At 32.3% G+C, this 14,585-nt stretch overlaps 1 protein-coding gene across 1 annotated transcript in view; it reads left to right on the plus strand.

The window, feature by feature from the left end:
- Positions 1-526: 526 nt before the first annotated feature.
- The window catches only part of LOC127720378 (uncharacterized), a 48,740-nt gene continuing 34,681 nt past the window's right edge, over positions 527-14,585 (plus strand). The window contains exons 1-10 of the mRNA XM_052226957.1: positions 527-677; positions 1,856-1,932; positions 5,989-6,076; positions 7,146-7,325; positions 8,387-8,442; positions 10,731-10,881; positions 11,686-11,792; positions 12,290-12,377; positions 13,272-13,387; positions 13,773-13,995. Of these exons, the coding sequence (XP_052082917.1) occupies positions 1,891-1,932; positions 5,989-6,076; positions 7,146-7,325; positions 8,387-8,442; positions 10,731-10,881; positions 11,686-11,792; positions 12,290-12,377; positions 13,272-13,387; positions 13,773-13,995 (1,051 nt within the window). The 5' untranslated portion in view covers positions 527-677; positions 1,856-1,890. The remainder of the gene's footprint in view (positions 678-1,855; positions 1,933-5,988; positions 6,077-7,145; positions 7,326-8,386; positions 8,443-10,730; positions 10,882-11,685; positions 11,793-12,289; positions 12,378-13,271; positions 13,388-13,772; positions 13,996-14,585) is intronic.

Raw genomic sequence — 14,585 nt, forward strand, 5'->3', positions numbered from 1 at the left:
TGCTCTTTAGTCGGGTTGTTGTTTATTTGACACGTTCCCCGTTTCCATACAAGAATAACAAGAATATAGTTGAACCATTATCCTATATCTTGAGTTAAAATATTCAAAGCCCCCTTTTTCAGCGTTAGACGAATACAAAAAAAAGCGAAAAATGAATTAAACAACAATAATGAGACATATAAGTAAATAAGATATGGACTTTATTTTGTATATCAATTCATATAACAGCCAAAATTTCAGGATTGAGACAGGTTTGAATTTCCACTATTATACTTTCTGACTTTTAACCGGAGATGATCAACCCAATGCACTTTAATTATTTTAAGTTTTAAATGACGACATTTGTTTTGTTCTATTTTGATTGTAAGAGGCGTAACTATTTACTCATGCTCGATTAACTATTTGAAAAAAGATCCGCAACTAAAAGATCTACACCGGGTTAATAAGTTGTAAGTTCAATTAGTATGCAATTAGATACCCTATATGAAATGAGATGGTCTCGGGTACCTAAGTTATTTATTTGACGTTGAATAACGAAAAGTTTTGTAATTACTCAACCATATTTCTGTTTTAGTTCTTGTCATATCATATATATGGTTATTCCGCCAAATAAATGTATAATGGATTACAAATTCTGGTCAGCTAGCTATGGAACAATTTGGGTTGTATTAATTAAAGTAAGCTGTATAAAGATTTAATATATAATTTGTTTTTATAAATATGTGACAAATTTGCTCTAGTCTGTAAGTAGATCATGGATACCAAGATATACACGTGAAACATTGTATCATTTATAAAAGTCAAAATTGGGAATCAAGCATATTTAATTAATCTTGAATCGATTATGAAAAAGGAATAGTTTATAAATAGCTCAAAAATTAATGACTACATTTATTTCTAAACTTTTTAGATTATTTGTTTAAATACCATGAATAATTCTTTAGTTGATTATTCATTACAAGGAACTAAATGATCTGTCTAACATTTATTTCTTTTAACTTCATGTAGTACACTAATATAAAAATGCTTTAACATGAATAACGTGTTTCAATGTGTCGGTATCAAAACGCCATTTAATTTTCATATTGATACTTATTTCAATCATTATGTTTTAAGGTAGTTTTATGTGATCTCCCGAATTAGACTATTTACCGGATTTGTAATAACATAAGCAACACGACGGATGCCACATGTGGAGCAGGATATGCTTACCCTTCCGGAGCACCTGAGATCACCCCCCCCCCCCCCCCCCCCCAGTTTTTGGTGGGGTTCGTGTTGCTTAGTCTTTAGTTTTCTATGTTGTGTCATCTGTACTATTATTTGTCTGTTTGTCTTTTTATTTTTGGCCATGGCGTTGTCAGTTTGTTTTCGATTTATGAGTTTGACTGTCCCTCTGGTATCTTTCGTCCCTCTTTTAAAATTTTGAAATCACAATTTATTTTTTGTTGGCATAATTGCTATGGCATGATATATAACACATGAAATGACTGCTGTTCTCGTGAAAACTATGTTAATGCAATATTTCGAACTGAGAACTAAAATTTACAAACTGAAAATTCAACATGTTCAAAAAGACACATGAAGATTTAAAAAAAAAACACCACTTAGAATTAAAATTTAATTGTATTTTTGAATTATCAATGTATGTTTTTTTAAGTTTTTTATTTTCAAGTGCATGTTTATAAAGTTGTTTTTTCACACATGTTTTATATTCCGTGTTTTTTTTCAATCTCGGGGTGTAGATTTTTGACAAAAAATGGATTTAAAAATGGTTTTGACAAGAACGACTTGCAATTATTCACAGCTAGATAAACGAGGTGGTAAATTAAATTGATTACTTTCTCACTTATTTCAGATGATATTATTACAGAATTAACGGAATTAACGTCAATGATGGCGGAGTCAGTTGCTTTAGAACATACTGAGACGCAGGTATTATAAACATGTATTTTGATTTACTATTTTACTAATTTAACATTGAGATTTTAAAAGTTAAAATCAAACAAGACAAAAGCTTTAATCTACGGGTCACCAAACATGTTGCTGGTATATGTTAAATCAATGGAACGATTCAGATATTTTCAAGCCATTTACGAGGACGCTAGCATGTTAATTGTAATTTACGAGGACGGTAGATGACCTTTCGCATTGGTCCAATCAAACATTATGTTTTTCAAAAGAAGTATATGTATGGTCATATTGATTTGAAATTTGCAATCACAAGGTCTTAGAAGCAAATTCAGTTCCCTAAAAAAGAAAAAAAAAAAAACAATTATGTCATGCCTTCAAACTGTATAATATGATGGATTTCTACAAATACTTGCATGTGATTGGTCTATAAGAACTATTTTCTTTGCTTTACACGTTGATCGGCTATGTTGGCAGAACTAATTCCGTTACCTGTGTGGACAATGCGTCAATTTCACAGTGACATATTTATGAACTCTACTTTCCACGTATAATGTACAATGTAAAAAATGTTTAGGTTGGGAACCAGAAGGATAAAAAAACAATTTTGTATTATCTCTTTGACTTTTATTCGTTTTTATGTGTGTGCATCGGCCTACTTTACACATCAAAAACTTGTGTTTAATCTTATAAGATAGTCAACCTATCGATTAACAATAAAACGCTCACAGTATCAGTATAGACGTCTTTAACCAACAGGTAAAATATATAATAAATTTGATACGATAACAAACCCTAGCTTTCCCATCTATAATATCATTCACTCTTTTTTTTCAATATAGAAGTAAAAATGAAACTTAGTCAGAAATTGATATATCGACCATGTACGACGTTAGAAATCCACCACGTTTATATTTGAAATATTCAACGCAGTTTAAATAATAACATTAACGGTTCCGATGTTACTGCTAGATATTGAAGTAATGCATTAGTTGTATCCCCGGTTCAAACCATAACTGTTTATCATAATTTAAAAGCATCTAATTGGAAAACATAATCTATCTCATTTAATTTTATTGAAGCTTATGCTTACATTTTTACCCTCAGTCATCTGGTGAGTTGACAGTTATCTCAATTTGTGTGTTCTGTCCTTCAAAAAATGGATGGTTAACCTTTGAACGCTTGATTCGATATAATAAATGAACGTGATATTCATCAGTTCTGAAACAGAAAACAATTTAGAGAAACGGGGCCGAGTTGTACACATGCTATGTCTCATTTTTTCAAGTTCCTGTTATTATTAACGTTGGGCATGGTGTTAACACGGTTGGCAGATAATTCCATAATTTTAAAAAGTCTTTCGCGATGCAATGTTCTTTTGAAAAATCGTCTACAAGAAATAATTCGCAATGCTTTTCAACATGAAAATGGTAGCATACGCTATACATTTATTACTTTGGGAAACCAAACGGCATATTTTGTTAATAGTGAACAAAAAGGTAAAACATGCTACACATAGGAACAAGTGATCAGTATGCTGGAGTTTCTTATTGACAACATAAGTCTTTTTGGCGGTAGACTTTTTCAATAAATTGTCGGCATTCCTATGGGAACGAACTTTGCGCCTTTCCATGTCGACCTCGTCTTATTTTCATATGAGTCGGAGTTCCTCCAGACACTTGTCAAAAACAAGAAGATCAAAGAAGTCAGATCATTTAATTTCACATTTAGATATATTGGTGATGTTCTTTCCATTAACAATTCAAACTTTTCTGATTGGGTACAAATAATATATTCTCCAGAACTAGAAATTAAAGAAACAACAGACACGGCTTCCTCTGTCTCATTTTTAGACTTATACCTCGAATTTGAAATAAGCGGTCATCTCAGTACCAGAATCTATGACAAACGAGACGATTTTAATTTTGAAATTATCAATTTCCCCCACCTTAGTAGCAATATACCAACTTCACCTGCATATGGGATATACATTTCCCAACTCATTCGGTATTCAAGAGCTTGCAGCTGCTACTCAGACTTTATAAAAACGTCACCAGTGTCTGAGCAAAAAGTTTATGAACCAGGGTTATGTGAAAGAAGGTCTCGTCCATTTTCTAAAAAAGTTCATCGGAAGATACCAAGACCTTGTTGATAAATATTCCGTATCAACTTCACAAATTATACTTGATGGTCTTGAAGTATAGATTCTAGGTACTGACGTTGTTTATCATCTTAATTACGTGCTGTAGTGTTCTTTTATTTGTCTTTGTAAATTATTACTTTTACTGTTTAGTCTATTTTTGGTAATATCCCTTTGACGTGGCTCGGTACTTATGCATCCCGTCATTGTGTCGTTGTACTATGGTAAATTGTTGTATTCTTGTCTGTCGTTTTTGCTTATTTGCTTTGTCTATATGCCTTTTTGTTTTTCTTTAATGACATATTTGTTTGTTTTTTAAGTGATTAAGATTATAACACAATGTTGACTGCTGTACCCCTATTTTGACATGTTTACCTTGTATGTCTGTTTTTTTTTCACACATTGTTGTCAATATAATGGAATTGTATACGACTGTCATACAAGTGAGAGGTTCAGCTAGCTATAAAACCAGGTTTAATCCACCATTTTCTACATAAGAAAATGCCTGTACCAAGTTAGGAATATGACAGTTGTTGTCCATTCGTTTTTAGACAATTCGCTTGCAGTCAATTCAGTACTCTTCAGTCGCTTTTTAGACCATTCAGTATGATGTTGTACAGGTAAGTAGCCTGAACGGATCTTAATTAAACACAAGCGCATTGTCTGAACAGTACTAAATTTATCGCAGTGGGAATAAAATTGAGAATGGAAATGGGGAATGTGTCAAAGAGACAACAACCCGACCATAGAACAGACAACAGCAGAAGGTCACCAACAGGTCTTCAATGCAGCGAGAAATTCCCGCACCCGGAGGCGTCCTTCAGCTGGCCCCTAAACAAATATATATACTAGTTCAGTGATAATGAACGCCATACTAAACTCCAAATTGTACACAAGAAACTAAAATTAAAAATAATACAAGACTAACAAAGGCTAGAGGCTCCTGACTTGGGACAGGCGCAAAAATGCAGCGGGGTTAAACATGTTTATGAGATCTCAACCCTCCCCCTATACCTCTAGCCAATGTAGAAAAGTAAACGCATAACAATACGGAATGTATGTTTACCAACTTGAACTCACAACAGCATGATATAGAGACCAAAGTTACTAATATGATAATCTTCCAATCAGACGGCAACATTTATGAACAAAAACGATTCCTGTAATTTTATACATTCCAATCATTAACATATTTAATTTGTGCTACCTAGATGTCAACAAATTTCTCCAATGATAGACAAATATCTACGTGTGTACATTATGTAAAGCTCCAAACCATACTTAATCAAGAAAAGACTGGAATTCATTTAAGACCGGCTATCAATAGTTAATATTTTTTGGTCTTCCTCGCACATGCTTTAAATATGAGCGTGCTTTTTTTTCCGGTTATATGTGCAGTTTTATTGAATGCCCGTTGCATGTATTCCATTGACTGTGTAGCCCAGTCTTCAGAACGTCAGTGTTGACATGAATTATTATTGATAATGGTCATAATTATGAATTAATCGTTGACAAAACTTTGACAGTTTTCGAAGTACTAAGAATTTTCTGATCCAGAAATAGATTAGCTTACTTTATTTGGCATAACCTTTGGAATTCTGGGTCGTCAATGCTCTCGAGTCTTTTGTAGACAAAACGCACATCTGGCGTACAAGTTTTTAATCCTGCTATCTATGATGAAATTGAGAATGGAAATGGGGAATGTGTCAAAGAGACAACAACCCGACCATAGAGCAGACAACAGCCGAAGGCCACCAATGGGTCTTCAATGCAGCGAAAAACTCCCGCACCCGGAGGCGTCCTTCAGCTGGCCCCTAAACAAATATGTATACTAGTTCAGTGATAATTGACTTATATACATTTCTCCAATATAACAGCACTTGCATTGTTTGAATTGAACTAAATGCTGGTAATCATACCTATTCATATTTTATGAACAGGAAATTCAAGGACATGCAATATTAAACGGAAGGCTCTCAGAATATGTAACATTCCACGGCTACAGCGCTTCATATATACCTGACATAGGTATGGTTAATACTAATTATAGGTCACGTAATGCAAATAACATACCTTAAATAGGACAATCAGAAGTTTACTGTATAGATCATATTGATTTTATACTCTCAAACGTTTTAACTAGATTTTCTACACTGTTAGTTTCGAGAGTACGTGAAGAAGAGTATGTGCTCATATAGGCTGTCACGGTAAAACTTCACAGTTCGCACGCACATTAAAGACCCTCTTCGTTAGAATTAGTAGAGTAATTTCTTAACTACATCATGTACATGATAAAAATATAAAAGACAAATGTTAAGGCCAAAAAAGGAACGAATTGAAGACATCAGAAGTTTTTTTTAACTCTACTGGATTGTAATGTGTGTATATAGGACGTTATACATATATATTATTTTGTTTTGCTTATGTCCTTTTGATACTCGCAGATGTTTGATATTTTTTGCCATCGCAAATTTTTTTGTTTCGACTATAGAATTTTAAGTTATTTCAGAAGTATGGGTCGAATGCGTTTTATTACAATTCATGGGTAATAACGTTTAATACCAACGTTTGTTTTTTTTTTTTCTTCGACTCATTTGTATTTGATCACTACTTTAATATTTTTGTTCAGCAATGTTAAACATTTTATCGATATATTCGCTGGTTTCCATGTAATTAACATGGGTTTTAGAAAAGAATCATGCAAGATAGCATGCACTGACGTTATATCTGAACGATACAAAATACCATATTTACTAAAATCAATACCAAAACTATTTCCTCTTCTATTTCCGGAATGCTGTTGTAAATCAAGACCATTTACGAACCCTGTTGGAAATATGCAAACAAGCTTTAACTAGTACTATGGATACGGTACTGATATCATTTTGACCTCTTGAAGGCGTTTAATGAGATAAGGTATCATATACAGAGTGCATATCTAGTATAACATAATTTCAAAACTGATAGCTGTAATATTTTAGTAGCTTTAAATCAGTTCAAAACATAAAGTACCTGAAATGCATGTTGCTTTTATCATTAACACTCTTACAATCTTATAAAATTTATTCTTTATTCTTACATACAATTTTCATCACAGCAAAAGATGTTGACAAACTTCCAGTTGTGATTAAGGATGACACAAATAAACCCGAAGATCTTAGAACCGTAGTCAACGAGTTGGAAACGGATCAAGTTGTAGTAGAGATTGACAATGACGGAGACAAAAACGAAACAATTAGAAAAGATGATTTGATATTGTCTGATGGTGCACAAACAGGTATGACATTTTGCCTTCTTTGAACTTAATGTTTTGCGCCATATGTTTTTAAGGCGTAAAAACATATATTGCGCCAACATCGCACACTCCGAATGTTGACATTTAACGCCGAATTGTTTTCGTTTTGTTTCTGGAAAAGTTGGTTGTAGTCAAAATAGTATACACTTATTTACTGGCTATGATGACAATAGCGAGTCTATTGTCCCTACGAGATACCAAATATTTCCAGACGCTAAGCGAATGTCGAGGGGAACAATAAACTTGATAATGTTCAAATAGCCAGTAAAGGAAAATGGTATTTATTTCGAGACAGTGCATGATTATTTTCATTTGTTTATTTGAAGCGGACTACATAAGAACTCGAAGGTATATTCTTTATTGACGTCATCAATAAAGCTCTACGCAAACGCATTGTAGCCTTCAAAAGCAAGGTTATTTACGATCACAAATGACCATTCGGTCAATGCATTTTGAATACGTAATAGAATAGTTGCATACTTATATTTATTTTCGACGTAAGAGTCTGAATGTCCCTCTGGTATCTTTCGCCTCTCTTTTGAAGCATAATCAATTATTTGAAAGTCTCGGGAGACGAGTCAATTTAAACGATACAGAATGAACGGTAAACTCTTTTCTTCCATTAAATAGTTCACATCCAGTACTCATGTGTTTGTCTAATGTGACCTACCGAATAAGACTTATAACCGGGTTTGTACAACATGAGCAACACGACGGGTACCACATATGGAGCAGGATCTGCTTACCCTTCTGGAGCACCTGAGATCACCCCCAGTTGTTGGTGGGGTTTGTGTTGCTCAGTCTTTAGTTTTCTATGTTGTGTTTTATGTACTATTGTTTGTCTGTCTGTCTTTTTCTTTTTTAGCCATGGCGTTGTCAGTTTATTTTCGACTTAGGAGTTTAAATGACCCTCTGGTATCTTTCGCCTCTCTTTTGTTAACTAAAAACTTCATTACCTACAGTGCATGTCTACATAAATCATATGCTTACCTGCCTATATAGGAATCTTGACAAATATGATTGGTTAATTTTATATGTATTAGGTGCTGATGGTTATTTCGAAGTTAACATTCGTGGAAGTAAATCAGCAAACAAAAAGGTAAACTATCCTGTAATTGATTGACAGGTATGATTACAAAATGGAACTGTAACAAATTGGACGTAAGATAATTTCTTTAAGTTCGGTTCTCAATTTAATTGTAAACAATTTGAGAAATCGTTTGACAATAAACTGACGGGTGATTTTGTTGTACATGCCACTTTCAGCAATGTTGTGCTATTTCGTTGTGGTCGGTATTTATTGATATAGGAAGGTTGAGTGCTCAGAAAGAACTACCGACCTTCGGCAGGAAAACTGATAATCCTAGTCAATTAAGATTGGAGTCGAAAACACCTGCCAGGTGCGGGATTCGAACTCACAACCTCAGTGTTGACATGCTAGTTATACAGTATATCGACTACTCAGACCACTCGGCCATCGAGGCCACCGAAACAAAAAAGAACTGACATATCAGTGGAAAAAATATTATAATGCATGTCTTTTGTAATTTTTATCATATTGAACGATAATAAAAAGGTTTTTTTGTATGGATAGAATGAATGGCTTTTTGATGAACGGTTTAAAAAAGATATAATCGAAAATGATAAAACAAATTACTTTGAAATCCACAAATATGCATAACACAAATTTTGAAGTTAAAGAGGGTAGATATTGATTCATGAACTAATCCTCCATAACTGGAAATTTCTCCAATTCAAAAAGCGGTTGTAGATAAAGCAGATTTTTTTTATATAGTCTTAAAAACAAAAAAAAAACCAATGTTTTAATACCAAAAATACTGGCATTAAGTTATGAGCAAGTCACAAAACCAGAGGTGAAACTGAGCATTGTCATTTGTAATTCAATGAGATAATTAGCCCCAGTTGTTCGAAAACATTGGTTATATATGAACGGTAAATGTTTGGCTCAATATCTTTTAAAATAACGCTTAATGATCACATTTTGAGCAGAAGACAAGCAGTTTTCTTTTCAATTGCATATTAACTAAGAGACATATCTGTAGTCAAAACTACAATACGGTAGCTCTTATACCAATAATGGCTTTAAAATGAACATTTGAATGATCTTTGAATATAGTTTAAATTGGCACTAATATCGATTTTGTCATCAACAAATTAAAACTGTAAATTTGTATTCTTTTCAAACGGGATGTATAAAGACACACCCACGTTCATTTCTATCTATTAAGAGGTTAACTCCTAACTATCCTAATGCCTGTCGATACATTTATTTTTGCAATTGCACAAGTCATGTCTTCTTTGACTCTCCATGACGTTTAACTACTAAATCTCTGGGATGTGTTTTAGTTGATTTTAGTCTCTGATGCATGATTTTTTATTATTAATTGTTTTTTGGCTTTTAACTAGCTGTCAGTAACTGCGAGTACTCTTAAATCGTACTTTCTTGTTAATTTGACCTGTTGATACTATTTGCAATGTTTTTTTGTTATTTAATGTTTACTTATCCAGGGTTATATCTGGTCTATATACCAGCTTTGATAAGTGTTTGATATATCTATAAATTTTCACTTCTTCGAACTATGAACATCAAAATTATGTATTTTGTAAAAATATTTCCTTTCTCCTTTTAAACTGTATACCTAACAACAAAATTATTTTCATTTACCTGTGTATAATATTATTGTAAATGACGGATTTTTGTTTAAATTTATTGTTGATTTTCTGAAATTGTTTAACATTTCACAGCGGTATAATACTGTTACTTTAACTATTCATCCCTTATTTTATTGATTTTGTATTTACATTGTATCATAGATCAAATTTGTTCGTTCAGTGTATGTTCACTTGTGTTAATATTTCTTTTGATTGAGTTAAGCCATTTCAATTGATATTGTATAGTGTTTCTTTCTATGTTGTGATGTTACACTATTGTTTCAGATAAGGGTGAAGGTTTGGTACCATTTAAACGTTTAAACCCGCTGCAATTGTTTGCACCTGTCCTAAGTCAGGAATCTGATGTTCAGTAGTTGTCGTTTGTTGATGTGGTTCATAAGTGTTTCTCGTTTCTCGTTTTTTATATAGATTAGACTTTTGGTTTTCCCGTTTGAATGGTTTTACACTTGTAATTTTTGGGACCTTTATAGCTTGCTGTGCGGTGTGAGCGAAAGCTCCATGTTGAAGACCGTACTTTGACCTATTATGATTTACTTTTATAAATTGTGACTTGGATGGAGAGTTGTCTCATTGGCACTCATACCACATCTTTTTATATTTATTGACCATCGTATGTAACTTGTATAGGTAATAACATTTCTTAATGAATAATTGACCCATCAGCTAGTCCTTTTATTTACCTTTCTTCAATAGATCAAAGTGTTTATTTGGCGACCAATACAGGAGGACAACCAGAAAAAGGAGGTGCCATTTAAACCCTCCTTGTATCTCATTATTGACAGTCCAGAAGAAGACGAAAATGTTAATAAAATATCACTTATGGAAGAGATCATTGATTTTGCAAGTTAGTATATGGAAGGACTTTCAAAGTTACGAGAACGAAATGTTTGATAATGATATTTCTGTTTTGAAACATTTTTAAAAAAGTTTTATATGTTTAAATTTCATTACAAGATAGTTTTAATCTTTAAATTCATTGACAAACAAAAAAAAGTCATGCCTGAATTCATCTTATGTAGCGTAAAATATAAATAACAGGGTGCGTGAGGTATACATGGAGTAGCCAACTCAAAATATAACAATGTAAACCATTCAACATGTCATTTCCTCTATATTGATACGAATCAACTGAATTTGTTATGAAACAGTAAAAAATAAACTGTTCCAACAAATTTCTAAAATCATATATTGACGAAATCAAACGTACAATTGTAAGTGAATATGTTATGAAACTGTCAAACGTTCTCAATAAATGAAACAAAATCGTTTTTAGAAGAAATAATAAATAAATACATGTATCCTTTGAACTTTAAAAAACTGTTGATCCTTCTTTGTAGATCCAAAGAAAAGGCAATATATGCCTCTTAATACTGAAATGTAAAGTATAGGACACATTCACAGCATAAAAAGATACAAACAAATAATGGTAAAAAAAAAGATTGTTTTTATATAGATTATATGAACTGATACAAGACTAGATATGTTTTGCTGTCTAACATATTTGTTTTCATGGTACAAGCTGATGAAGATCACGCAGAAAGTATACATGTGTGCACGTAAATTGGTATAACGCGTTTTCTATTACAGCACAAGTACCTTGTCTCATATATTTTTAGAGTGAATAATTCTTTAGTTTATGATCTTACAGAAAAGACCAAATTGCCTTGTCATATTGTAAAACAGAGAGTTTTGTTCCACAGTGGTTATAAAAAGACTGCTAGTATTCATTACAAAACAGATAAGGATACGATTGAGGTACGTTAAATTACTCCATCTTTATCCAAAAGACAAATATAAAAGACATCGACATAATGATATTGTATTTTGAGAACTTATAGACTTGATGATCTGTATATATATATATATATATTTGTTACATCTTGTGATCCGTTTATTTGGCAATCGCAAATGGCAGTCAGCAGGGTTTAAGAACATCAGTTGTTCGACCTGCTAGTCAAATGCGTTTTGTTAAAATATACTTTTTCACTCATTTGGTCTTTTGGAAAATGTTGTTTGTGCTGTATTTAGACCCCTCTACCAAGAAGTTTGTTTTGCATGCACACGTATAAAATTGCGGTTTTTATCCAACGCAATCATAGGTTTGAACGCTGTTTTCAATTTAGACTTGTATATATATATATATACCATGCAAATATCAAAAATATATAATCACAATGTTGGTGTATTGCTATATTTTATTTTATTTGTAATAGCAACTTGTTACATGAAATTCTGAATTACAAATTGTCTAGGAACTTATAAAAAAAGGATTCAATGAATTTGAAAGATTAGACGAGAATATAGAAGACGAAATTCATTACTTCAGACGAATGGCAGAATGTAAGTTATTAACAAATTTACTACTAACAGCTAAATTGAATTTACTTAATGATGTAAACACTTCCGTTCATGTTTGTTTATACTAAGTAGCGTCATGATCTTCCAATATTTGTGACAAAATGAGGAATAATGTACCAGAAACCATTATTTGATGCCAAAAAAAAATCATCAACGAAAAACAAATACGACACACAGAAACTGCGACAAGAATTGAATGTCAGGCTCCAAACTTGGGACATGCGCATAAAGAAAGTAGCGACGTTAAACACTGTTAGTTAGCGCTAAACCTGTCTCTAATGTAGGACAGCAGTGTAACAGCATAGTATAAGAACTATAGAAATAGGTTCAAAAGGGCTTGGACCGTTCATTCGACACAAAGCACATAAAACCAAGAAACACAACATATCGGTCTAATACTACTCGCAGTTACTGAGAACTAGTTCAAAAACAATTTCAACTAATAAATACACCACCATTTTCAATAATAAAATATTGATCATTTCAAATTGACATATTTAATGTTAAGACGTCATAGACAGCCTTGTCAAGGCCAAAGTAAGAATTGCATGTAAACCAATAAGCGTGTATGACTGTTATACCGATAAATGTGTAGTACTATTAAAAAAAATCGATAAAGACAATTGTCACATGTCTAAGTACAGTATCTAATTGAAAACATTTATGAATAAGTTTTATTCAAGATCAGTAAATTGAAATGAATCGTAAATATTTCTAAGTACAGCTGTTTTTTTTTTATTCCAATTATTAAACATGTTTTTATGTATCTTCTTTAGATCTACCTTTCCGCATTACTTTGTATCATTATAACATGTAACAGTAGTATGATATTTTTGTTTTATTGTATGATATACTTTTTTTTCGTTCTGATAAAAGATGCAATTGGAGAGGAAGTTTTGCCAATTATTATATCATTAAAAAGAAATCATGTGATCAAACAAGAAGTACTAAACACAGCACAATCCTACCAAATACCTCTCATTTACTTCAAGGTAAAGTATTTTCATTTGTATGCACTTCTGAAAGGTGGTCTGGCTGCATACACATTCATCAAGAATCATAGTAAACTATTTCCTCCACACACGTGGTTGACTTATGTATAGTCATATGTATTGTCATTTTTTAATTCAAATTAAACAGATTAATGGATATCAATATTGCTATATGTTATTTTTATGAATGCTAATCGTGAAACAATTTCCCTAAACATACAAATTAACATACAACGAAGACAGACTATATGATTTCGTTGTTTTAAAGTTCATGAAAAATACACCTATACAAATTTGAGAATTCAAAGTCTATGTACATGTTTACACTACAATGATATTTTCATACTTTAAATTACTAGTACATATACATACTATTGTTCATCAGCCACAGAAAAAAACACAGGATGTTAATATCTTATGGCCTACAGACGGTAACGACCAGGACAATGCAGTGATCACAGAATACAAAACGGATACTACAAAGCCTTGGCGCGTAAAGAAATTAAAAGAGAAAAACACACAGAAGAATTCATCGTCAGATGGCATTGCACTTCTTTCCGAGATTCATGGTGACCTGGATATTGTTATTTCCCATATATTAGTTGGAGGTTCGTATTGAGGAAAAATAATTTAAAATTACTGAATACTAACATATATTTTTCAAAACATTAATGTTCAATCAAATTGTGTTCCGAATTAAGTACTTTAGACAGAAATGGAAAGGGTGAATGATCTTTGATGTCTTTAAAGACAATTTCAGAGAAATACAAACATAACCCGTTCAGATTTATAACAGTAAGCACGTGCAAAACCGGTGAAAAAAATGGGGGCATAATTTGATCAGACTAAAAACAAAAAAAGGGGAATTATTTGAACAGCAAAATCTGGTAATCTCCTTCATTTTAGATGTTGTTCTCGGACTCAACTTGAATTTGTCACTGATACATTTAACCTTAAGGTAGATATATTTCAGAAAAAAAAGAAGCCAGTTTGCTTCATAATTTGAAATGTAGGCTGATGTATAACTGAAAACTATGATATATGTAACACCCGAAAGTGTTAATTTTGTGTGTCTTTTACTTGGTTCTAAACGGTTGTTACCAGCAGAAAATGCAGACATACTTTCTAATAGGGCCTTAAGGATACATATTCCATGGTAGCCTACTTAAAATGCATAACGATGTTGTAACAGTTCCAA

Source organism: Mytilus californianus, unplaced genomic scaffold, assembly GCF_021869535.1.
Source record: "Mytilus californianus isolate M0D057914Y unplaced genomic scaffold, xbMytCali1.0.p SCAF_11, whole genome shotgun sequence".
Taxonomy (NCBI): domain Eukaryota; kingdom Metazoa; phylum Mollusca; class Bivalvia; order Mytilida; family Mytilidae; genus Mytilus; species Mytilus californianus.